The following is a 26,966-nucleotide window of genomic DNA, read 5'->3' as shown; positions in this document are numbered from 1 at the left end:
GACCGCTTTCTTTTTAGGGGACCTAAGATGTCCTGTAAGTCTCCTTCTTCGAATCCGTTGCAATCTCAGATGTCGTTCTGCCAATATCTGGCACAGATCACAGCTGATGTGGTTGGTTCAGCCAGCTCCTGGGCGCTGCACTGAGGGGCGTTTTTACACTCCAGTAGATGGGACATTGACATCCTGTAAGTAGCCTGTTTTGATGATGAGCTGCCTACATAACCCCAATTGGCCCAGGTTCTGCCACAAACCCACAATGGTCGCAACTTGTTGGTTGGTAAGTGTGAGGCTTGCTTGTGTCCACCAACTCATCCACCCGGTCCATTCCAAGCATTCAGTAGTCGTCAAGAGCCTAGAAAAATATAACTGTTGGTTAGATAATCACATGCTGTAAAGTGAGTTTGTGAATGTTGCATCACTTCCAATGTTGGTGACACTTCCGGTGTGAGAACGCCTGGCGCGCTTGTGCTGCCGCTTCATGCTGGTACCTGTCTGTCTGCTGCTGTTACGTTTGTGTTTCTGGATACATTTTTCTCTGATTCAACCCTCTTGGATTATTCACTGGACTATTCTCATACTCTCAAAACTTTTTGGATAACTGACCTGGGTGTCCCTGTGATCCTTCACACAGATCGGCTGCAAGTCCTTTCCGTTAATATCCTGTCATCCCTCTTGACATCTGTGATACTGTGAGTCTTTTTGTCTTTTGGGACGTCAATCCTTAGTATGGTTGGGTAGCCTTCCCTTTTGTGGATTGTTGATTCCGACACGGTTCACCGATAAACTGTTGTGTTGGCCGAACGGGTCATCACTCGTCGTGTCGTCGCATATCCACTGGCAGTTTTTCTTTTTGTTTTTTGGTGGTCTTCTTTGGATCTTGCTGTTCGTTGATGAGGCGAATCATAGTATTTTTCACAATATGGCTTTGCAATATTCCGCTGCTCATCTCAGAACATTAAAAGGATTTTTCCGCCTGGCTCCTGACACTTATAAACAGTGTGAACAGCTCGGGTATCGAGAATCGGGTATCGATTGGAACCGGGACTAACTTTTCGTTTTTCCCGGAATCGTTCAAAAGTAAAAATTTCGATTCCTAGTGTCGATATTCACAGTCCGGCGAGCGGAAGAAGAAACCGCTGAACAACACCAACGAAGAAGCGTCTACCGGAAGTGTTGGCATAACCACGCGAGTCGAACATGAGTACCTTACACCAGCGATCCAAAGTGTGGCTTCTCTTTTCTAAAAATAACGAAATGCAAAATTTGTGACAAAAGGAGTATTTTTACAGAAGGAGTATTTCCTTCAGAAAGGCCGTTGGTTAGCAAGGTTAGCTAAACTTTTTTGACCCTGCCTCTTAAAAGAATCGTAATCGAGAATCGTTAGGAACCGGAATCGAAACAAGGAATCGGAATCAGAATCGTTCAAATTCAAACGATACCCAACCCTACCTATCAACTTTGGAAATTTAAGATTGCTGCTTCCTGATCCTGTCCTTGGAATCTGCAGACCCAGACTGATCTCATGAAGTAGCGTGTGTATGACACGCCAATTCGAATTTCCATTTTTGGCGTGCTATCAAGACGCATAATCGCTTTTCAGAGTGTTTATGAACGCCGTTGACTTAACGTTATTACTGTATATATAAATATATGACTTACCTCAACCCCGTCCCTAAACCTAACAGTCACATGGGTTAATGGCATTTATGAATGTTCCCTTACCATCCTAGGAAAAAAAAAAGATCGCTCCCCAGATGACTCGAAAGTGGCGTGTATGTTTACGCAAAAGTCATGATCGGCCATGTAAACACAGCCAATATGCTCATATCCCGGATTTTAAAAACCAGGATATTATACCTGTATACCCCTTTTCTAATCCGAATTTTTGGTCTTGTAAACCCGTATCGGCATATCTCAATAGTGTCGTGGATGGGTAGATTCACTTCACATAATTTACAAAAGTCGTTCACATGTGCGCTCCGGTATTTTGCTCGATGGTTTCGTTTTCGCATCATACAACTTGGTTTTATGCGGCTGAGCTGGCGCATAACCAAACGTTATGTGATTGGCTTACGGGTAACCAATGATTTTATACTACAGACAAGCGTCCCCTCGTGATAAAGAAAACACTTTTCAATGAGGCCACTCCAGACTCTGTCTATGAAGCAAGTATTACCAGGCTAGTAAAATCACACCTTACAAACAAAAGTCTAAAATACATCATTAGCAGTAAGACGTGAAAAATGTGCAGTATACAAGATTGATGGAGCTTATTATCACAGTTTATCACAGTTCTTCCAGCATTTAGATTTTATGCCCCCTACCTGATTTTCATCGATATATTCTTGGTAATATAAGAGCATGTTTATCAGTTTACATCAAATATTTGAATTGAATAATTTCACTGAAATTATTAGTTTGAACAACTATGATTCTTGCTTTTTAAAATCTAACCATCACCAAATACAAAAAAAAAAAATGAACATTACATATTTTAAATAATTGTCTGGACACTAGCATATTAAACCATTATTGATGACCAACAGGAAATGAAACCAAGCAATTGCACAGAATTACAATTCTGACATTTATGAAAAATACCCTTGACCTGAGAATTTTATATGTAGGAGACAAACGTAATGATTGTTCAACCATTAGATGGGGGTGTGTGAGTGTGGTCTCCTGCTCCACACTTCCCATGGGTTGAATCAGGAGGGACAGGTGGTGGGAACATATGGTTCTCACCAGATCCATGTGCTTTAAAACCTTTAAGTTATATTTTTCATTAGCAAAGCATTGAAACGAATATCACTGTGTGGACATTGATTATTTGTTTATTACAAACTGTGTGTGAAGAACATCTTACCACCTTGCCCTGACTTATAGGAAAGCCACTACAACATTAAATGTGAAGTATGGATTCTCAATAGCAACCCGTGTGTGTTGCTACAAGAAAGCAACCGTTCATCTGACCTTTATCACATTTCTGTTGTCACAAAAAGAGCTGTTCATACAGTTTTGGGGTACCAGAATAAAATCCTGATTTGGCACCAGACACGTTTAGATGGATATCTTCTGCTGGGGTCTGGTAAAGAGATCCAAAATTCCTGTTCCCTTTCCAAATATCATTACGGTGTCATTTTATGCCGTTCAATTGTTTACCCAACAGCTATTGCAATACGATGATGCTAGAATTTTAATTTGGAGGACATTTACTGTGTGATAGATTGTAGATGTCATTTTTTAAGCCAATTATAATAGATTTCACGTGAGAAACATCTTTTAAAGTAATTAGTAATACACACTGCAAATAAAGATTGACAATTTGTGAGCACACATTTGTTTACTTGCCTTGAAAACCTACATCCTTTGAGCCTTTGCTGACCTTTCACCTCTGCCCCACAACAGTAGAGGAGCTCATTAACCAAGAACAATGGCAAATGTATTCCTGTACATGAGGTTTTTAGATAAAATATTCAAATGGGGTCAATGGACAGTCTTGCCTAAAATAAATCTCAGTAAAACCCAGAGAATCTTTAGAATTATCAGTACATGAAGTGCATTTCTCTTGTAAAGAGAATGACTCAAAAACATTCAGATGAAAATGTTTCGCTGCTTTTTTCCCTTGTGTCATAAAAGAATGCTGAAAACCAGTAAGCTATAAAACTTCTGTTTGTCTGTCCCAGAAGAGCTCATGGTGAGAGAGGTGAGTTAAGAAGAGTGTCCTGGAGTGTCACCACAGGGTCTACAAGCTGGAATTCAACCCACGTCTGTGAATGCAATTATCAGCAAACAAGGCATTCTGATGAAGGCTTTTTAATGAAACACATAGACCTCAATGTGCAGAGAACATCTGTGGTGTAAGTGAATAACAATAGAAAAAAAGGTGAGACATATATATATATATATATATATATATATATATATATATATTTAAATATATCTATATACTGTATATGGTCATGCAAGAGAAAACATTTGAAGAGTTCAGATGCAAAAGCCTCTAAGTGCCATTTGAAATTTTCTTCTAGAATGATCATTTTTTTATCAAGCTTGTATATTTAAGTTCAGTGATTTCACTTAAATGGCAATGATAATTACCTATTAATTGTTATTTAAGTGAAATTACTGAACTCAAATATACAAGTTTGATAAAAAATCGTCATTAAAGAAGAAAATTTCAACACAAATGAACACAAATGAAGATATTTTTGATTAAATTTGAGAGCTGTATAACTACCACATTGGCTCCTAAGGGACTGCCTCTTGACGGCCCAAAAAGTCAATGAAGAAAATGTTTAAATATCCCAAGTGACTACCGTGGCTCAACTATATGTTTATCGAACGACGCGAATACTTTTTGTGCGAAAAAACAAACAAAAATAACGAGTTTATTCGACTATTTCTTTTCTTCCTTGTAGGCCAGAACGAGACTTCCTTATAGATTTCCACGACGCATGCGCGAGAATTGCGATCTGAAGTAGTGCTGGTGTAAGCAGATCGCAAATCTCGTGCATGCGTCGTGGAAATCTATAAGGAAGTCTCGTTCTGGCCTACAAGGAAGAAAATAAATAGTCGAATAAACTCGTTATTTTTGTTTGTTTTTTCGCACAAAAAGTATTCGCGTCGCTTGATAAACATATAGTTGAGCCACGGTAGTCACTTGGGATATTTAAACATTTTCTTCATTGACTTTCTGGGCCGTCAAGAGGCAGTCCCTTAGGAGCCAATGTGGTAGTTATACAGCTCTCAAATTTAATCAAAAAATATCTTCATTTGTGTTCCGAAGACGAACGAAGGTCTTACGGGGTTGGTACAGCATGGGGGTGAGTAATTAATGACTTAATTTTCATTTTTGGGTGAACTAACCCTTTAAACTAAAGCAAATATGTCTTCATCCACTGAATTTATGTTTCTCATGGCCTTAAAAATCATTTGATTTATTTAAATGTTTGAAATCTGTTTTGCAGATGAATGTACATTATGCTTTCTTTTTAATTTCATCGCAAAACAGTTTTTTTTTTGTTAATATGCCAAATAGTACAAGAGAAGCATTTTCTCATTAGACTCACCCTTACGAAAAAGAAGTATATTTCAAGTTCATTTTATGTAGTATACTTAAGTAATGTTCAAGCATATTTTAAGTATACATTATGTAGTAAGTATACTAATGTCACTATGTACTAGTAGTAAACTTGTAAGTGTACTGTTTTAATACCGCTTGGGACTAAATTGGCCCACTTTTAGTACATAAAAGTATATGTTTAAGTGTACTATAAGTGTAACAGTAAGTGCACAACTAGTTAATTTTTTATGTATCTCATGTGTACTGCAAGTGAATTTATGGGTTTACTAGTAGTTTACTTTTTTACTGTAATACTTATACAAGTATACTTTGAATACTTAATTACAGCCCATTCTCACCCCCAAGGCGTCACTTAACTGACGCCATGGGAAGCATTTGGACATGCTTCAATATCTGACGCTTTAGGCGCCCTTTAGAGTCAGTTATATGACGCCCTAGGATCGCGTGTACCCTACCCCCACCCCACACCTAAACCTAACCGCGTCCTCTAACTGACGCTTTCTTTTAGCGTCAGCTAGATGACGCCGTAGGATTGCGTCATGTAAGTGACGCTAAAGGGCGCCTAAAACGTCAAATATTGAAGCATGGTCAAAGGTGACGCCTTGGGGTGAGAATGCGTTGTTAATTATACTTTTAAGTATTTCTGGATCAAAAGATTGAGTACAAGAACAGGACAAATATACTTGCGTTTCTCTCAGTATAAGTCAAGTACACTTAAGTGTAATTTGAAGTATATTTCTGAGAAGTACAGGAAAAATAAACTGAAAGTATACTTTCTTATTTTTAGTTTAAAAGAAGTATAGGCCTACTAGTGGCACACTTGAATAAACTTCTTTTTCGTAAGGGTCAGAAAACAAGTAGGCTAACTTTTGATCGAGAGAGAGGAGAGTGTGTGAGAGACAGAGTGTTTGAGACTCAAATCCAAGTATTTTTTCACCTGCTTTACACGTGAACCTTGGAATGGAATGAAAGGTGTGATCTGTGAAGAACCAGACTGCAGATGACGTCAGAGACTGGTATAAAAGCAGAGGAGACACAGACACACACACACACACAGATCTGCTGCCCTCCTCACACACAGGCACTGAACATGCTGTGGACTCTCTTGTTCAGCTGCAGCTTTTATCTGCACAGCCATCTGGTTTCGGCTCAAGGAATATCCAGAGGTGAGTTGACTTTCTTCAAAAAATGTATATTTTTGTTGTATCTTAAAGTCTTAGACGAATATCTATAGAGTACACTGCAAGATTATTTCAGAGAGTTATGTATAATAATGTAAACTTTTTAGTTAAGTTTTATTATATTTTTTATAAAGCTCCTACAAGGGTTTATGCTAAGAATCTTTATACTGTTTGCCAAGTAACAGAACCTATTATGTGGTTTTGGTGCTTTAATAACATATATAAAGCTGAATAGAACATTTCCATTCCAAGTTGCAAGATAAAGATCAACATTTTAAGTGGCCCACCAGTCAGGATGAAAAACTGATAAGTTGAGCTTATGGAATCCTGGAATGCATATGGAAAACACTGATGCCGCTAATGGAAAGAGCACACTTCCCTTCTGTTTGTCTGGACTGCTCTCTGGGGAGGGGAACCTCTGACACAAGCCCCTCCTCCTAGTTTGTATCTTTGAATTTTATTGACTTATTTCTTTTTATTTACCATGTTTTTAAATTTACCGGAATCATCAATGGAGAAAAGCTTACAGGACCCTGACCCCACATCTAGAGCTGAGAAAGCAATGGTCTCAGGTTGATTTGACCCTTCTAGTGTTTGATGCTCCTGTGGCTCATAAAATCCAGCCTCATAAATCAAAACTGCAACAGTTTATCTCCTGTCATAACAACATGTTCACCCATGAGATTAATCAAAATGACGCATGATATTTGGGTTATATGTTATGGTCATGCTGAAACACGGAAAGCAGGATCCACCATTAGGCAACAAACTTAGATTGATCTTTGCTACTCACAAACACACAGCATAAACTCCCAGAATGTGTGTGAGACACAGATGTAGTCCATGGCAAATTACTGTAATACAGTTCCTGACTGCTGAAAAATTATCCACAGGGCCTGCAGGAAAAGCCATTATATTTTGAGCGGGGCCTTACAAGCATTAATCATGATACAGTGTTGGGAGTAACGCATTACAAAAGTAATACATTACAGTAACATATTACTTTTTGCTGTAACGCAGTAGTGTAAGGCATTACTAATCAATTTTCAGTAATATTTTACTCGTTACATGTTCAGTGAGGCTTGTATTACAGTTGTATTACAGTGTATTGTCTGCTTTTACTTCTTAAAGGCAACAGACTATGTGAAAGTTTTAAAGCAGTCTTTTGGTGCCAGTTCAGAGCGGTCGCGTCTGTAACATTGTTTTTTCCTCAGAAAGGCGAACATGAAAACTAAAATAAAATGAATATTTTAAGTTCTATGGAGACTGGAGAGCCAACCCTTCCTTATCCGATTTGCGCAGTGTAATTAACAGAATTACAAAAAACATAATTTGCCCTCTTATTTTTTTTGTCACGCATGAATGTGTGTCTTTTGCCTGATATTAAAAATAAAACATAGACTGATATTTGTCTAATGTCTGGAGTCCTTTAAAGAAGTAGCCTATATACGTTTCAATACATGAATTTTCTGAGAATATTTATTTCAAGTTTTGACCGCAAATGTCATGTCCATAATGCTGGACTTCCCCAATTTGAAATAATTTATCCTCAACTAGTTTTGTGGTGTAGGTCTACGTATTTTATAATGTTAACTTCAAATAATACTAATAGCCTAATTTAAAGATAAGGCAGCATTGGATATGGACGGTAAGGAGAATAACGCTGGAGTTGGAAGAGGTGTGTCGCGATTCTGTAGGTTCGTGGATCTGAGTCGTGTGGCGAATCGCGATTTCGGTTTGATATAATGCATATCGTTACAGCCCAAAAGTTAAGTTCTACTTAGTTATTTTGGTGAAAGTAACTCAAAAGTAATACATGAGTACTGTAACGCATTACAATTCTGAGACAGTAATATTGTAAGGTAATGAATTACTTTTAAATAACAGTAACAAGTAATACCTAATGTATTACAGTTTGGAAGTAACTTGCACAACACTGATCATGAAACTGTCCTGTTAGTTTACTTAGGTTTCAAAGGGACATGATTACATTTACACACCCTTGTTCTAAACCTCTCTGTCTTTAGAAGAAAGACATTTAGCATAATATTTAATGAGCTCAAAAAAATATAATAATTATAATTAAAGGGATACTTCAGGATTTAGCATTAAGCTTTGTATTAGTAGAAAACCTGTAGTATTTTCAAATGATCGTGCTTTCCACCCTCATATCCCCCTGAGACGAGAGATTTATGTAGTTTTTGTCTGGAAAATATCCTCCGATGTCGCAACTATCGTCATTTTGCGTCATCAGAGGATTTTTTGGCCTGAGGCTAAAAACTGCAGTCAGTAGTCGGGTCTGTCCTGCATGTTCTCAACTCGCCCATAGAGGGCGATCTCACTCACAGAATGAACACATAGTGTCAGCCATCTTTTTTTGGAAGCTAAGCTAGCAGGCTCTTGTTCTGTGGAGAAAGTTGAGTAGTAGGGGTTACCGTCAAAGTTCGGGATTCAGCTTTTGCTTTCTGCGGTCGCCATTCGTTGTTTACATGCACAGCTTTTGTTTCAGTCTAACTGAATTCATTCTGATTGCTGAATCTGAATGTAGTGTTTACATGAACGCCAAACAAGTGATCGGTTGATGTGCGTTTTAACATTACTAAGAAAATTCCCGCTCCTCCGTGAGAGATGCGAGACCGGTGCGTCTTACGTGTGTCGCTCATCGGTAAATCACGCCACCGGCCTTGCGCCGTTCTCCCGCGGCCCTCACTCGTCCTGCTCGCCACAGTAAACTGAATGAATGACGACTGTAGAACGCAAAAGCCGAATCCCGGACATTTTGGGCGATCTCGAAAACCCACATTTTGGCGCAGACTCATCACTAGTAGCCTAGACTTGTTGTTTAACTACTGCGCTCTGTTACTGGTAGGCGTGGCCTCCTAGGGCAGCGAAGCAAGTGCATTCTGGGAGTTGTTGTCTTTCATCCACATAAGCCAAAAATACATTTTCTGGCTTTTCTCAGTCTAAAAAGCTCCAAATTCAAAAGTAATTTCACATTTCTTCTACATAAAAGACCCATTTTAAATACACATTCATCTTTCTAGAGGTATCACTTTAAACATGAAGGTTCCAAACCAAGAATTCTAAATCATCTTTCTAATTCTACATTGTTTACTGCAGATGGTGAGATTATCAAACAGATTAAAGGCACAAACCAGGAGCTTGCTGAAATCAAAGAACTACTGAAGCAACAGGTAATTCAGAAACCAAACCAAATGGGCTCTTCAGTATGTCATTGCAAATTTTCAGGGTAAATGACTTTGTATGAAATCTTTGTCATCCAATAACAATCTTTATTTAATCCTCTGGTACTCCTCATTTGGGAGATAATACAATTCATTTAGTATTTCAAGTTAAAATATAGACATTTAAAATCCAAATTTTTGAAGGCAGATTAGTGCCATCTGGTGAGGGTAAAGAAGGAAAAACATATAGGCTTAATACCATGTAATTCACAAACAGTTCTCCATAGAGAGGCTTTTTGAAGTGTGACCATTTAGCCTTTTCAAATCATGCCCTCAAAAAAATATTATTTTTTTGTGTTCATATACCAAGTGCCATAAAAGTTTCCATGTTTCACACCATTCCGCTGAAGCTACGATTTTTTTTAATTTTCAAAATGTTTGGTTACAAAAGCCCCAGAGGATATAATGACAGCATGCTGTGAGAAAGTCAAATATCGTAATGTAAATGTTTATATCTTATCTATATCTGGAGAGAATTCCCTTGTTGGAATGTATACCACTTGTATCCCTTGTATACCACAGAGCTGTAGAACACACACACACACACACACACACACACACACACACACACACAGACATGTGCATTACCACCTCCAGCTGTGCATTTTTTTAAATATATATATTTCAACAGCCTGTATATATATTTCAATGACTTAGTTATTGTATAAATGAGCAATCTATTCCTGGAGATACAAATGGTACAACAAGAAAATTAAAGCAATATTTGAACAAAGATATGAAAATGTGTTAGAACCAATACATAAATATATTTGGTAATACAGGGGCACTAACTATAATGCACAGGACTCATGAAGAACTAAGATTAATAGATTAAGCAATATACTGTATACTATTAATTAAATGTGTCATGATGTATTCATCAATAAATACGGTAGTTTTAACTAATAGTGTACATGAATGTGTTAGTTATCTGAATGTGCAGTGTCCAGATGTCTGCTTTAATTAATCATTAGATAATAATTTCCAAAGGTATCATCATGTTATGATTTTACTTGTTGATAATTTTATGATATATTTTTAACAACATTCCTGCCTATTAAGGTTAATTATTGGTTAACCTTATAATTAACCTTATATTAGGTTAGGTTAACCTTAGCCTAACCTAAGTTAAATCACATTTTAGTTCTTATACATTATTACATAACACTGACAAATGAACAATTTGTTTTATAGATACAGGAAATAGTTTTCCTGAAGAACACGGTCATGGAGTGTGAAGCCTGCGGTGAGGAGTTCTAAGCTTATCAGCGCATCAGATTAATAATCAAGATTGTAACCGCTAATTATCGGATATTGATTCTCTCTTGTAGGCATGAGAGCAGTAGATCCACAGCCTTCATGTGTTCCCAACCCCTGCCACCCTGGTGTGGAATGCATTATGACACCCAGTGGCATCAAGTGTGGCCTGTGCCCGGAGGGCATGACAGGAAATGGAACTCACTGTACTGACGTTGATGAGGTGAGTGGGCGGCCTGAGCTGAAATGAAGTGAGCATCCAAACTCATGAAACTCAGAAGTGTGGACTCTGGAGGGAGCAAGGAAATTGTGTCTTATACGGTAGCTGTCTGGAACACTGCTGAACACTGCTTTTCCTTATTTGCAGTTGTTGCAAATAAATATACATTCATAATTAAGTTTTAAAATATGCTTTGTGTGTATGTATGTGTGTGTGTGTTCCTCCCTCTCTGCTCTCTTTATAAAACTTGCCGTCTCTTATTAGGATCGTGCAGGGAGTCATTTTTACCGAATGTATCTAAAAAAATAAAATAATAAAAAAAAACTAATTTAAATTGCATGTGAAATGCATGACAAATGTGTGGTAACAATGTTATTATCTAAAACTAAACCATAAAAACTGTTTCTCAAAATAAAATAAATGCTAACTGAAATAAAATAAATATACAAAATGTTTATTAATTTCATTTCAGCTAGATGTCAAAGCATTTGTCATTTTCATGTAGTTCATCTTAATGTACTAAAATAACTAAAACTGAAAAAAAAAATTCATAACTAAAAAATATTTTGGTTACACACTCAAAAATGGGTCAAATATGGACAAACCCTAATGTTGGGTTAAAAATGTAATACAAAAAAATTACAGTTGAAAGTGAAAGTTGAAGTTGGGTTAAAATTTTTAATTCCATTTTTAACCTAAAATTTGAGTTTGTCCATATTTGACCCAAAGTTGGGTTAAAACAACCCAGCATTTTTAGAGTGTACTTTATATCTACTATAAGTTACTTTGCAATTACTTGTCAACTAACTCTCATTAGAGTATTAGTACACTATAAATATACACTAATACATATTTTCATGATTTGTAATCACAACATTTTTTTCATTTTGTCAAATCAACTTAGATAATTTATGTAGTTCAGATAACATAATACTTTGAGTTTCTGATGATTAAATTAATCTCCTTCATTGTATTAACTCAATTTTTCCATTTCAGTGAACTTAAAATTTTTAGGCAACCAAGTTACTTATTTTTTTAAGTTTAACCAACAATATTTTTTTTACAGTTAGGTTATGGTTAGGTGTTAGGGGAATAAGTTTACTTGTAGTTTCAAATTGTCAGTGGCATGTCTGTTGGGGGATCAAAAAAATAAAGTGATGGCGTATTAAGCAGACAGTCTACTAATACTCTAATGACAGTTAGGAGAGGTAGTTGCAAAGTTACTTATAGTTTGTAGAATGTCTAAAGCGGACTAAAAAAATGTCGGTAACACTTTATTTCCATAAAGTAACTAATAAAAATGACAAAACCATCAATAATTCATACTTGACCTAAAACTAAAATGAAATAAATTCATGTCACAGCAAAAAAAAAAAAAAAACTGATGCAACTTATTTTATTATATTTATTCATAATGCTCTTGCCATCTACAGTAGTTTTAAAATGAATAGAAAGGACGATAAAATTGATAAAATCACTTCCTCAAAGTGACCATCGCATGCACTCTTTGCTAACGGCTGTGTGGAAGGGCCCTTCCCTTTTACAAATGATGTCCCCTTCCCAAAGTCCAAGTGCCTTTCAAGGCCGAAAAACGTCATTTGGAATTCGCTGAATTATTTTATTTATATGTTGACTCAATCTCTAGCTTTAAAATGGCTCACATTACCATAAACGGTAATAATTATTATCCTCAATTGCATGTACCCTTTACTAACGGACATTTGGAATGTCACTAGACATGGCATCCGCCTCATGAGGGGCCTTTCCAGGGTGCTAAAATATTGAATTTGTTCTCCACTTTCTTTGTTGTACAGTGTGCTGTAATGCCATGTCACATGGGGGTGAGATGCATTAACACATCTCCTGGTTTTCGCTGTGGGCCCTGTCCAGCTGGGTACATGGGCCCCCTGGTGCAGGGGGTTGGACTCGCATATGCATCTGCCAATAAACAGGTATCATTTTTATATGAGAATAATCATGAGGCAATCAATGGATGAAATGTTGGAAATTAATTGGAAACTGTTATTTGCAGGTTTGCGCAGACATTAATGAGTGTGAGAACTCAAATGGAGGCTGCGTGGAGAACTCCAACTGTATCAACACACCAGTGAGTGATGCTTTATGGTCTATTGGTCACATCAGCAGAGCTACATTTAAAGCAGTGGTTCTTATCTGGTGGTGTGTGCAGCCCAATGATCGGTTCTGCTGTTGATTCACTGTAAAAAGAGACTTCTGTTGATAGTTACTTCTACCTGATTTGACTCTAAAAATTACTTTCATCAACTAATGTGGTGAGGCATGAAACCATTATGGAACGGTTTGACTTGAGTTAATTTACATATGCCCATGTAATTACTGTAGGTGCCCATTTAAAGGGAAAGTTGGCTTTGAAATAAATTTTTGATATGTTTTAGCTTACCTCAAGGGCATCCAAGATGTAGGTGTCTTTGTTTCCGCAGTAGTTTCAATTTTGATAATTTTAGGTCAAACCGTTCTTGCCTGTAAGTCATTTAATGGAGACCTATGGGGTCCACCTTAAAGAGCATGCACAGAGAAGTCCAAATTAAACTTGATTTAATGACTCGTAAATGCAAGTACACATTGATGGCCTAAGACACGAAATGAGCGGTTTATGTGAGAAACAGGAACAGTATTTATATCGTTTTCACCTCTTGTAACTACAGTCACGTCCAAGTGATTTGAAGGCACGGGCGCTTCGGTGAGCGTAAGTGCCGGAAAGCACTGGAAATTATCTCTTGCGCGGTCGCAAAAAAATAAAGAAAAATCAACGTTGTCTGTTGATACATCGAAATCGTCTTCCATTGCAATTTCCTGTATATCTAAATATGTTTAGATCTTCACAGTGAAAACTAACACTTCTGAAATCTCTGTGTAAACAATGAGTGACGTACATGCGCGAGAGATCACTTGCGCAGACCGAAGCGCCCGCGCCGCGATATAAATGCTGTTCGTTTTCTCACACAAACCGCTTGTTTCGTGTCTTAGGCCATCAATGTGTACTTACCTTTATGAGTCATTAAATCATGTTTAATTTGGACTTCTCTGTGCATGCTCTATGAGGTGGTGACCATAGACCTCCATTATATGACTGACAGACAAGAACGGTTTGACCTAAAAATATCAAAATTGAAAATACTGCGGAAACAAAGACACCTACATCTTGGATGCCCTTAGAGGTGAGCTAAAACATATCAGAAATTCATTTCAAAGTGAACTATCCCTTTCATTTTAGGTTAAAAATCTTTTCAGTTGAAGGGTCACAGATATGACATGCACAAAAATTTGATGTCATGGACACAAATTAAGAATTCATTCCCATGACTTGAGCCCAATTCATTTATGGCCACGTTTTATTAATATGTTCCCTCTTTTTAGGTAAAACTTGGTTCCCTCATTTTCTGCAAATCATGCCCAAATTCTATTGACTCTGTCCCTCATTTTAGGTAAACCGAGGTCATGTTGTAATAATGTTCCCTCGTTTTAGTTAAATCATGGGGACGTTACTAAAACGTGACCACAACCACAGAACAAGAAAACAAATGAATAAATTGAGGAAACAAATGAATAAATGTGGGAACAAATTCCTAATTCATGCAAAATATATGAATCCAAACAAAAAGTTATTTTGGAACAAATTCATATTTCACTTAAGCTAGCTAAAGCTATTACACTCTAAAAATGCTTTGGGTCAAATATGGACAAACCCAAACGTTGGGTTAAAAATGTAATTAAAAAATTCAACCCAATGGTTTTAACCCTAAAATTGGGTTAAAACAACCCAGCAATTTTTAGAGTGCCTATAGGCAGATGCTAACATATGCAGGTTGTGTGACATGCCCTATCCTTAAATATAATTAACATAAATGGATCAAGGTGAAAATATTTACATAAGTTGTGAACCCAGAATTGGATCACAGCTATTGTGTGGGGTCACCACAAAGCAGCATAAAAACTAATCAAATCAGATGATAACCACTGGTCTACAAATTTGGAGGAATTGATTCACATCAGTCAGTGGGATCATCATGTTTATTTGAATCATTGTATGGTTATTGCAGGGCTCTTTTCGTTGTGGCCGCTGTAAAACTGGTTTTGTTGGGGACCAGGCGAAAGGCTGCAAACCTGAGCGGGCTTGTGGTAATGGTCAGCCCAATCCTTGCCACGCCAGCGCAGAATGCATTGTTCATCGTGATGGACAGATCGAATGTGCCGTAAGTCAATGATCATTTGACAAACTGCTATATAGATGTGACTGGCCTAACTGATGAAATCTGTTTTAGTGTGGAATTGGTTGGGCTGGGAATGGATACTTGTGCGGAACAGACACCGATATCGATGGATTTCCTGATGAAAAGTTGGAATGTGTGGAAAGAAACTGTGCAAAGGTAAAATAAACCAAGAATAAAGATGTAAAAACAAAGTAAAAAGTGAAGAACTTGTTAAAAACTTTGTGTTGAATGCTTTTCTAGGACAACTGCCTCACTGTTCCAAACTCCGGCCAAGAAGATGCAGACAAAGATAGCATCGGTGATGCATGTGATGATGATGCGGATGGAGATGGGATCCTAAACACAGAGGTCAGAGGTCACCACACCATCTTTGTTATATGCAGTGTTATAATATCACCAACTATACAGTAAAATTATTTAACCCCCATTGCAAATTTGGTTTATTGGCAAAATTGACAGACTTTTTACTATGAACAAATCAAACAAAAGTAATTGAAATAGCTCAACACAACAAATGTTTCAAGTGGTTTCCCCAAATTCAACAGAAAATGCAACTTTTAATGACTTTTGCAGTCTCAAAATGATTCAACCCCTCCGAATAGAATCCCTCACAACAGCATAATCCTGCAAAACAAGTGTTGTCTCAAGCACATCTGATGCAATAATCAAGGGCTTCATTAGTTTCACTATGTTTGCTTGAGCTAGAACAAAAGAAATATCTGAACTGGCTAGGTTTTTTAAGAAATGTTATAAATTTGGTTAAAGGGTTAGTTCACCCAAAAATGAAAATTAAGTCATTAATTACTCACCCCCATGCTGTACCAACCCCGTAAGATCTTTGTTCATCTTCGGAACACAAATGAAGATATTTTTGATTAAATTTGAGAGGTGGATCACTGCTGCATTGGCTCCTAAGGGATCGAAACTTGACGGCCCAGAAAGTCATCGAAGAAAATGTTTAAATATTCCATGTGACTACAGTGGCTCAATTATAAGTTTATCAAGCGACGAGAATACTTTTTGTGCGAAAAAACGAACAAAAATAACGATTTTATTCCACTACTCCATTTCTTCCTTCTGGGCCTGAGACTTCAAGAGATTTCCACGACGCATGCGCGAGAACTGAACTGAAGTAGTTGAAGGAGATCGCAATTCTCGCGCATGGGTCGTGGAAATCTCTTGAACTTTCGTCTCAGGCCTACAAGGAATCCTCTCGTCGCTTGATAAACTTATACTTGAGCTACTGTAGTCACATGGAATATTTAAACATTTTCTTCGATGACTTTCTGGGCCGTCAAGTTTTAAACCCTTAGGAGCCTATGCAGCAGTGATCCACCTCTCAAATTTAATCAAAAATATCTTCATTTGTGTTCCGAAGACGAACTAAGGTATTACGGGGTTGGTACAGCATGGGGGTGAGTAATTAATGACTTAATTTTCATTTTTGGGTGAACTAACCCTTTAAGTCAAAAGAATGGTCCAACAAGCTAAGAGAAGATATCATTACCCTTCACAAATAAGGAACAGGATACAAAAAGATTGCGAATGCACTAAATGTTTTAAGAGACAGCATTGGAATTATGGTTCGGAAGTTCAAAGTTAAAGGAACAGTGGTTACACTTCCTGGACGGGCAGAAAAAGGAAGCTATCAACGGCTGCAACCAGATTTTTGAGAACGCAAGTTCAGAAATGTGTTCAATCAGTTGAAAGTATGTCAATTTTGCCAATAAACCTGATTTGCAATGGGGGTTGAATAATTCTGATTTAAACTGTATGTATGCTTTGTTCTAAAACCTGGTGTGCTGCCTTCTAAGGAAGCATCCTAATCCAAATGGAACTTCATTCAAGTGACTGAACTAGACTGAACATTCTACAATTACCTCATTTCCACCAAAAAGGAACTGGTTCAGAACTGGTGCTGGTTCAAAGTTGGTTCAACTTGTGAACCTTCTCAGAACCTGTTTGTTTTTCCACTGACTCGAGAGCCCAGCGAATGACGTCGTTACGTCACTGTGCACGTCGCCATACGTCTAAGCTTTCCCATTCCAGTTGTGTTGCTGGTCTCAATAACCCTTCCCCAGCCCCCGACGTAAGCATGATGTGGTAAAAGAACAGCACAGTCTCATCCTAAGATGTCATATAACTGACGTCTTGGGACCATACGTCAACATCCGCCTTTTTATGGTACCCTTAAACGTCGGTTAGATGACGTTATCGGATCCTAACCCTACCCCAGACCTAAACCTACCCCGTCACCTAACCGACGTTAAAGGTAAAGTGTCAGTTGTATGACGGCCCGGGATAGTCATGTAACCGACGTTTAAGGGTAGCCTAAAAAGGCGGATGTTGACGTATGGTCAAAAGACGTCCCAATACGTCAGTTATATGACTTCTTATAAATATAAATATTCTTATTATATGACTTTGTTAAAAAGAACAGTTCTAGTTCAAGAGTTGGTGCCGCTTTGGAAACAAATTTCCTGGCCGAGAACCGTTTTTTTTTGGATGTCGAAACACAAAGAACTGGTTCGCGAGTGGGCACCGGAACCGACCCGGTTCTAGAAATGCTTTGGTGGAAAAGGGGCAATAGTCAACAGTTTCACACATCAAACATAAAGCTGCATGTACATGGAGAGGAGACTATTGATTCTAATAGAGTGTGATAGCATGTTGATCAGCTAATATTACACTAAAATATTTCATTAAAATGTATATCACAGACAAAGCTCGTTAAGCTCCTTCTTCATAAAGATATTTGAGATGCTGCCTTAGAAGGTTGCTGCTTATCTTTTAAAACATACTTTATGTTGATTATGCCCAATGTTGTCTATATTGGCATTTGGGGAGCTGTAATCCTGAACTACCAGTTCTCACAACCTGCTCATTTCTCTGATAGGACAACTGTGTGCTCGTCCCCAATATCAATCAGAAGAATATTGATCAGGATGATTATGGAGATGCTTGTGATAATTGCCGCCTGATTAAAAACAATGATCAGAAGGATACAGATGGTGATGGTCAGGGTGATGAGTGTGATGATGACATTGACGGGGATGGTAAAACTTTCGATATTTCCTTCATTGGGTTACTATGAACAGCTGCATTGGTTCAACTGAGAAGGTTTTCTTTCTAGGAATAAAAAATGATAAGGATAACTGTAAAAAGGTACCAAACCGTGACCAGAAAGATCGAGATGGTGATAATGTTGGTGATGCTTGTGACAGCTGTCCCTACGTCCGCAACCCTGATCAGGTCTGATTAACTCTTGATTCATTTCTCACTTGTAAATTCTCTCTTTACCCAGAATGGTTTGATGTCAGAATTTGTTTTTAGAGTGCACACCCAAGCAAACTTAAAAAAAGTGGTCTGAGTGTGGTCAGACTCAAAAGTACAATGTATAAAAGAGACTGCAGAGTGATGGAGGTGGAATAAAACTCGGAACCCAAGAAATTGTGGTATTAGAAAAGCCTACATAACTCATGATTCTCCTTCTTTCGGCTACAGATGGATGTGGATAATGATTTAATTGGTGATCCTTGTGACACCAACAAAGACAGGTATTACAAAACTCCAAATGTTGGTTCCCATTGGTAACGCCCATAATCGGAATGTTCAGTCCAATGCTTTGGTCTCTGTCTTCAGTGATGGAGATGGGCATCAGGACTCCCGAGACAACTGTCCTGCAGTCATCAACAGCTCCCAGCTAGACACAGACAAGGATGGCATTGGAGATGAATGTGATGATGATGATGACAACGATGGCATTCCTGATCTCCTTCCTCCTGGTCCAGACAACTGTCGTCTGATTCCAAACCCACTGCAGGAGGACTTTGATGGTCTGGTTTCAAAGCTTGGAAACCTTACTTTACGTCAAACTGTTATACTAATACCATTATTCTGAATTAAAGGAGAACTCCGGCGCAAAATCAACCTTTGGTCTAATTACACATTGGTACCTAGTTGACCGTTCTCTGAGATTTGTTTTCATGATAATCGAATGTAAAGAGTTTTATCTCTAAAAACTGTTTAGTGTATAACACTAGTAATGGGGGCATTTAATAAGTAAAAAGAAATTGCTAGTTTATACCACTAACAAGGCTCAAAATAGCCCCACACTAACACAGTAACATAATGAGGGTCCCTACACGCAAAACGAAGCATTGAGAACTCTGTAAGTGTACAGACCGTTTAATAAGAAGATATTTTATAAAGACAGTAGGGACCCTCATGATGTTACTGTGTTACCGTGGGGCTATTTTGAGCCTTGTTAGTGGTATTAACTAGCGATTTCTTTTTACTTATCATAATATGCCCCCATATACTAGCGTTATACACTAAACAGTTTTTAGAAATAAAACTCTTTTCATTCGATTATCATGAAAACAAATCTCAGAGAGCGGTCGACTAGGTACCAATGTGTTACCAAAGGTTCTTAGTTTAACTGAAAAGACTTTATGAACCATATTGACAAACACCAAACCAACAAACCTAGATTAGCATGGGACGTTTTCTGCCATTTTCTGATCTTGTTGCTTTGTCATGTGTATGTCAGATCTTAATCATCTGCATCATTTTCTTGACTGTTGATTTGCAGGTAATGGCATTGGCAACGTTTGTGAGAATGACTTTGACAATGACACATATAGCGACAACATTGACGTTTGTCCTGAGAATGCTGAGGTCACTCTCACCGACTTCAGAACCTATCAGACTGTAGTTCTAGATCCGGAGGGTGATGCGCAGATCGATCCAAACTGGGTGGTGCTTAATCAGGTCTGTCTGCCTCTTTCGGCCTCATAGATGGTGGCAGTCAAAGTTCTCACAGTGTGAAATTACTAAGGTATGCTCATCCTTTTTAACAGGGAAGAGAGATTGTTCAGACCATGAACAGTGACCCTGGCCTGGCTGTAGGTAAGAAATGATTTTGAAAACAGCATTGTGGATGTGCTGACAAGTTGATTCCAAGCTTAAAGGATTATTTCACTTTTAAAAAAAACTTTTACTGATAATTTACTCACCCCCATGTCATCCAAGATGTCCTTGTCTTACTTACAAATTAAGGTTTTTAATGAAAACATTCCAGGATTTTCTCCATATAATGCACTTTACTGGTAACCAAACGGCTTTAAACGATTCCAGACGATGAATAAGGGTCTTATCAAACGAAATGAGCGGTCATTTCAAAAATAAAAAAAGTTTAAGTTTTATAAGCTCAAATGGTCGCCTTGCTCTGTTCTGTGATGCACGTTCGTGACTCTCCAGTTCACAATGAACAAATCTTTTTCAGCGTCATTTTGTTCATTTTGTTGGTTGAACGAATTAAATGACTTGAAAAAAGATTCGAAAAAATGACTCGAAAAAAGACTTGTTCATTTTTTCCAGTCATTTCATTTATTTTGTTTGGTGAACGAATGAAATGACTCGAAAAAAGATTCTGAAAAAATGACTAAAAAATGAACAAATCTTTTTTTGAGTCATTTCGTTTATTTTGTGCGTTGAACGAACGAAATTTCTTGTTCATTTTGATGAATGAGTTCGAACAGGAGAGTGCATTACAGAACAAAGCAAGGTGAGCATTTGTACTTATAAAACTTAAAAGTTTTTTTTTTTTTTTTTTAAATGAGCGATCATTTCACTAGATAAGACCCTTATTCATTGTCTGGAATAGTAGTTTGCACTGAAACTGTATTTTGGACCTTGAACCGTTTGGTTCCCACTGAAGTGCATTATATGGAGAAAAATGCTGGAATGTTTTCATCAAAAACGAAAATAATGACATGAACATCTTGGATGGTATGGGGGGTGATTAAATTATCAGCAAAAGTTTTTTTTTTTTTAAAGTGAACTACTCCTTTAACCTCTCTGGTTACTCCAACAGGCTACACAGCATTCAATGGTGTGGACTTCGAAGGGACGTTTCATGTAAATACTGAGACGGATGACGACTATGCAGGCTTTATCTTTGGCTATCAGGACAGCTCAAGCTTCTATGTGGTAATGTGGAAGCAAGTGGAGCAGATTTACTGGCAAGCCAATCCTTTCCGAGCTGTAGCTGAGCCTGGTATCCAACTAAAGGTGTGATCTGGTTTCTTTAAGTGCAGAGTAACAACTTTTATGGCTCGGATCAAATATAGTACCAGTTTTTTTGTTTGTTTTTTTGGTAGGCAGTGAAATCAGACACGGGACCTGGAGAAAACTTGCGGAATTCACTCTGGCACACAGGCGACTCAACTAACCAGGTGAAACTCTTGTGGAAAGACTCCAGAAATGTTGGCTGGAAAGACAAGACTTCTTACCGCTGGTTCCTGCAGCACAGACCCCAAGAAGGCTATATTAGGTATATTTCATCTGCAAATCCTGCTGTTTTTTATTCGCAATATTGTTTTATGCATGTTTAGGTAAATACTCTGCATATCTCGCATGCAGGGTTCGGTTCTATGAAGGTCAGCAGATGGTAGCTGACACAGGAATTATTATTGACACAACCATGAGAGGAGGCAGGCTGGGGGTTTTCTGCTTCTCTCAGGAGAACATCATCTGGGCCAACCTGCGCTACAGATGCAACGGTCAGTTATTTTGATAAAAAATATATTAGGCATACATTAGAAAATAAGTAAACAGGTCTACTACACTCACTCAAAGAGCTTACTCTCAGTAATGGAACATTCACACTGGACGCGAATAGCACGTCAGGCACGAATGATTTCAATGCAAAGACGCGTTACGCGCGTAAAAAATTCCTGCGGTGTGAATGAGGCGTAGAGCACGGCGCGGTAGCGTATGGAAAGCCAGATGGTTCACATTTCGCCACTTTCCAAACGCGTTTTGTTAAATAAGCGCCGGTGGTCACGGCGTTTAAGACGAAAAGACGTGGTACAAACGCCGTAAATTACGCCGTTTACAAAGCAAATTCGCCGTCATTTTCAGCGTTTTTTAATCCAGCCAATGACGCCGTTTCTGACGCCGCAGGCCATCCACATTGCGCTGTCAATTGCGGCACTTCTGTCTGACAAAGACGGCGTAAAAAGCGGCGTTTTGTATAATATTATAATATGAAAAAGGAAATTTCTTTTATCGTGCTTTTTAAAAAGCGATAGCCTACACGTGCCCAATGAAGAAATAAAAATATGACAGGATAACATTCCAAAAACAGAACCTTAAAGACGGATCGCTATTCAGATCGACAATCTACTACATATGTCTTTCCACCAAACGTCACTTCATTAGATGGGATGAACTTTGAAGAAAAGGGTGGGGCTGATTATAATATTATACAAAACGCCGCTTTTTACGCCGTCTTTGTCAGACAGAAGCGCCGCAGTTGACGCCGCAATGTGGATGGCCTGCGGCGTCAGAAACGGCGTCATTGGCTGGATTAAAAAACGCCGAAAATGACGGCGAATTTGCTTTGTAAACGCCGTAATTTACGGCGTTTGTACCACAATAAGCCGTAATTTGCGGCGTCTTTCCGTCTTAAACGCCGTGAACACCGGCGCTTATTTAACAAAACGCGTTTGGAAAGTGGCGAAATGTGAACCATTTGGCTTTCCATAGTAGCGGCGCATCTGGCGCGTTAAGCGAGTTACGCGCAAATTATTTAGTTAGTGCTATTTGTGCATTCACGCGAAATCGCGTCTTCCGCCCGAGTTGAAAAATCTGAACTTTGCTGTCAAATTCGCGCCGCGTTAACCAATCAGGAGCCTGCTGCTCGCTCATGTGGTCAAGTATCTGGATTCAATCAATTATTTTGTAATATGACTAAATGCGTGTGGTTCTAATGCACAACAAAGCAAATATTTTATCACTCAAAACTTTATTTCAATATACGAGACATGTTCATTTTGCATTGAATGTTATTTATTCCATATCTAGATTATATGAAATTATTATGATGTAGCCTAAAGACAACCAACATGTGCATTTAATTCGTGTCTAGACGTGAGTGAGAAAAATATCACAGGACAGGTTAATAACTTTTGGAGGCTGGCTCTTTTTATCATCAAAACAAAAATAAATTACAGATTAGATGGATGAGGGCGAGGGTGATCCTCGCTCCGATGCGGGACAACAGGTAATCAAACTGCGGGACAGGCGGAAGTACCGCTGACAGAGACAAATGGTGAAACAGTTCGCCTTCGAAGGGTCCGGTGGACACAAAAACGGCGACGATGATCCCCATGCTGCTGTTCTGCTCTCCAGAGTAAATACAGAGCGGTGACTCTCTTGATGAATGCTCGGTCGACATAAAAACGGATTTCGATTCTGACACGCATTACGCGCTTAAATTTCGCTTCAAACTTTAGGGTTTTTTTCACGCATCAATTTCGCTCTCTATGGATTCAAAGTGGTCAAGCGTCAAACTAGACGTGGTAGACGTGAATTTGACGCGCTACTCGCGTCCGGTGTGAACGTAGCATAACAGTTCTACACATCCTCTGCCACTTGCTTGCTCATTTATTACAGACCGTTCTCATCCCAAGGCGTCATATACTGACGCTTTTGCCAATGCGTATACATCCAACGCACATGGCACCCTTCAGTGTCAATATGAGTCGCAGATACTGTATATATGGGCCAGAAGGCGCCTCCTAGTGGTCAAACCCTAACCCTACCCCAGACCTAAACCTACCGATAACCGAAACGTGTTGTGTTGACGCTAAATGGTGCCATGTGGTTTGGATGTATATGCATTGGCAAAAGCGTCAGTATATGACACCTTAGGATGAGAATGCGTTGTTTATTAGTATGGCTCATTTGAAAATACTCAAAGCTACCAATTGGAGTATAGTACTCCCAAATGTTTAACATATTTAACTTTTTTTTAAGTTATCATGAAATACAAAATCTATTGATATTTATTTATACAAAATAAAAGTCTTTTTTTAGCATGATTCATTGAGTCATGTTATTTCAAATATATGACAAAAAGCAATAATATATAATTTTACTATAATTCCTCTGTGGGTGACCGTTTTTCATGATCCAGTTCCCACTGGACTTTCAATGAATATCCTTTCACTCGGAAGACATTCTGCAGCAGATTTTCCCTTGAAAAAAGTGCAAAATCATACATTTTTAGTATTATTAAGGCAATGAACAATATATAATATGGCAATACAAAATTCACAGTCTCTGAGGAGACAATTTTTCAATTCTATCGTATTTCCTCTTTGTTTTTGCAGATACAATCCCAGAGGACTTTGAGACGTTCAGAACCCAGCAAATCCAGCTTTTTTAAACACAAACTCAACATTTTTACAAGGTTAACGTGTTTTGAGTTGTATATATATGTGCCATATTTCATACTCAATTTTTTATACTTTAAGAACAACAGTAGATAAGCCTTCCTCAAAACCCCAAATGACTGACAGATACACTGATGACACACTGCATTAGCACTGAGGTCACAAACACCAGAATTTAAATATATATATGTATTTTAAAAACACGTACAGAAATACAGGTTACAAAATATAAATGATATAACAAGAAGGCTCTGATATATGCAGCTGAGACATCATGCACATCCATATTTAGCTTTTTTTTTTTTTTCTGAGAAAGGAAAAATTACCAGCAATACGACAAAGACGAAATCAATTCCTTCTACAATCACGAATAGGAGACAAAGATGACCACACCAGCACAGCGACTATAGAACTGGGCCTCTGGATAGATCCAACCCAATGAAAGCTCTAGACAACCACAAATTATATGTCCTAATATACCGTTAATTCCAATAAAGAGCGAGCACTGTTTATGCTCGCAAAATGAAAGACCACAAAGATTTGATGCGCATTCTGTAATCTAGTCTGTTTACGACGTCTTTTTAAGTAATGTGACGGCTGACGAATTAAAATCATCCTTACAGAAAGAAATCAATGTTGATGGCACTTAGTTGCTAATGCTATGAGTTAAGGGGAAGGCTTGTTATACCGATCAGCGCTAACCTATGGGTCACTATCATTATGCATATCAAGAAGTACGTCCCATCTAGTCAACTACGTCCTTATTAGTCTTAATGGTACGGACATGGTAATCATGGTAACTAACTGCTTAGCAGTTCTATTAAGGCTTAAAGGGGAATTTACGCTAAAGGGGGTTTGCTCTCACACAAATAACCAGGACACAAATGGACAAGTCCAACGTACATGTAAAACCGCTCCGATAAAACGCCCCAAACAGGCAGTTTGGCTGCATGCCGCATGTTCATCAACAACAGATTATTTGACCAATAAAAACATGCAGTCTGCCCACATCTCATCATGTTTAACATGGTAAAGCAACAAACAGACTGAGCCCTTTTTTTCGGTTTGCATTGGGAAGTCACATATACGCCTTTCCCTCTGAATTATCTTTGCAATACAGAGAACAATTCACAAAGAACACCTTCACAATAAACTGGGGGGGAAATGCATGTACAGGGTTGAACAGTCAGCATTCTCAGAAAGTAAAACAGTCCAAGTTTCATGAGCAAAGCCACAGCTGAAGCCCCTATAGGAGCAACAGCCATGAAGATTGCAAAGTAATGCACATATGTCAGTATGAAAGCTGCCATATCTTCCAGATTTCAAATGGAAACTCAAGATGCAAGGGCTGAACAAATCCATAGGGAGGAGGGGGGGTGACCCAACTGAAACATGCTGTAACTGTGATGAACAGAAAAATGCTACCGTGACCCAAAAAAGCCAACATAACAGATCATAAGAAACAAAAGTGCTTTGGTCAAGCATTGCCAAGCAGGTCATTTGGTGTAATGCACTATAATAACACGGAGCCCCATAAATACATTCCGTTTCTAAACATGATCATAGACATAGTTATCAGTGTCAAACCAGACTAGCATTAATTAAAACATGCACTGTCTCTCTGGAATCTATTTTGTTGTATGTTCAGTGAATCTTTTTTGCTGGAATCAGCCAAGCTAATGAAGACCTCGTTCTCTAAAGGTATTTTCTCGTCATGTTCCTGTGATAAGGTTTATATGTACACTGGTTTCAGGAAAAAAAGTGTCCGAGACAAACACTTTCATGGATAACGTGAAAACAATAGAAGAAATATTCTGAATGGCACAGTTTGAAGAATAAAATGGGAGTATTGCAGTGTTTGTTGTCTAATAAATATCCACCATCTGAGCCAATCCCTACTTCTCAGCCCTTAGTACACAATTCATATTCAAACAAAAATATTCCCAATTGTTAGTTGATTAGTTTTGCTTTTAGTTTGCATAGGAATCACATATGGGATTTGCACCGTTTTAGGATCCAAATCTGTATCTGGCCAAAAAGGGCTAAACTTCACCAGGTTATTTTTTTTTTGGTATATTTTTTAGGTACAGTGGGGCCCAAATGTAACATTTCTTTAAATAAATTTAAAACATCGACATAAACTACATCATTCGCATAACAGTTTGATACAAAACATTTGTTAACATTTAACATAAACTAACAATTAAAAATACTTCTACAGCATTTATTCATTTCGTAACACTTTATTTTGATGGTCCCTTTTCCCCCATGTCATCCAAGAAGTCCACGTCATTCTTTCTTCAGTCGAAAAGAAATTAAGAACATAATTTTCTCCATATAATGGACTTCAGTGGGAACCAAACGGTTCAAGGTCCAAAAGACACTTTCAGTGCAAACTGTGCAAACAAAGGGCTTTAAACGATTCCAGACGATGAATAAGGGTCTTATCAAGCGAAACGATCGCTCATTAAAAAAACAACAA

At 38.1% G+C, this 26,966-nt stretch overlaps 1 protein-coding gene across 1 annotated transcript; it reads left to right on the top strand.

Annotated features, from left to right (window-relative positions):
• The first annotated feature begins 6,029 nt into the window (after nucleotides 1–6,029).
• On the top strand, nucleotides 6,030–26,615 carry comp (cartilage oligomeric matrix protein). The gene is made up of 19 exons (XM_039649183.2): nucleotides 6,030–6,252; nucleotides 9,388–9,461; nucleotides 10,707–10,758; nucleotides 10,844–10,992; nucleotides 12,804–12,941; nucleotides 13,022–13,096; nucleotides 15,069–15,221; nucleotides 15,291–15,395; nucleotides 15,480–15,587; nucleotides 18,136–18,295; nucleotides 18,373–18,491; nucleotides 18,744–18,796; nucleotides 18,882–19,075; nucleotides 19,834–20,012; nucleotides 20,102–20,150; nucleotides 21,118–21,314; nucleotides 21,404–21,576; nucleotides 21,666–21,805; nucleotides 24,422–26,615. Exons 1-19 carry the CDS (start codon nucleotides 6,087–6,089, stop codon nucleotides 24,475–24,477), a joined length of 2,340 nt encoding a protein of 779 aa, XP_039505117.2. The 5' UTR covers nucleotides 6,030–6,086; the 3' UTR covers nucleotides 24,478–26,615.
• The last annotated feature ends 351 nt before the right edge of the window (nucleotides 26,616–26,966 follow it).

This window comes from Pimephales promelas, chromosome 21, assembly GCF_988280905.1.
Source record: "Pimephales promelas chromosome 21, fPimPro1.hap1.1, whole genome shotgun sequence".
Classification (NCBI taxonomy): Eukaryota; Metazoa; Chordata; class Actinopteri; order Cypriniformes; family Leuciscidae; genus Pimephales; species Pimephales promelas.
This window is presented reverse-complemented; position numbering and strand designations above follow the sequence as displayed.

Coding starts and splice junctions, on each gene's coding strand:
- comp (XM_039649183.2), top strand. CDS start 6,087: ATGACGTCAGAGACTGGTATAAAAGCAGAGGAGACACAGACACACACA. Junction 12,942..13,021: donor ATGCATCTGCCAATAAACAG/GTATCATTTTTA, acceptor TGTTATTTGCAG/GTTTGCGCAGACATTAATGA. Junction 15,396..15,479: donor TGGAAAGAAACTGTGCAAAG/GTAAAATAAACC, acceptor ATGCTTTTCTAG/GACAACTGCCTCACTGTTCC.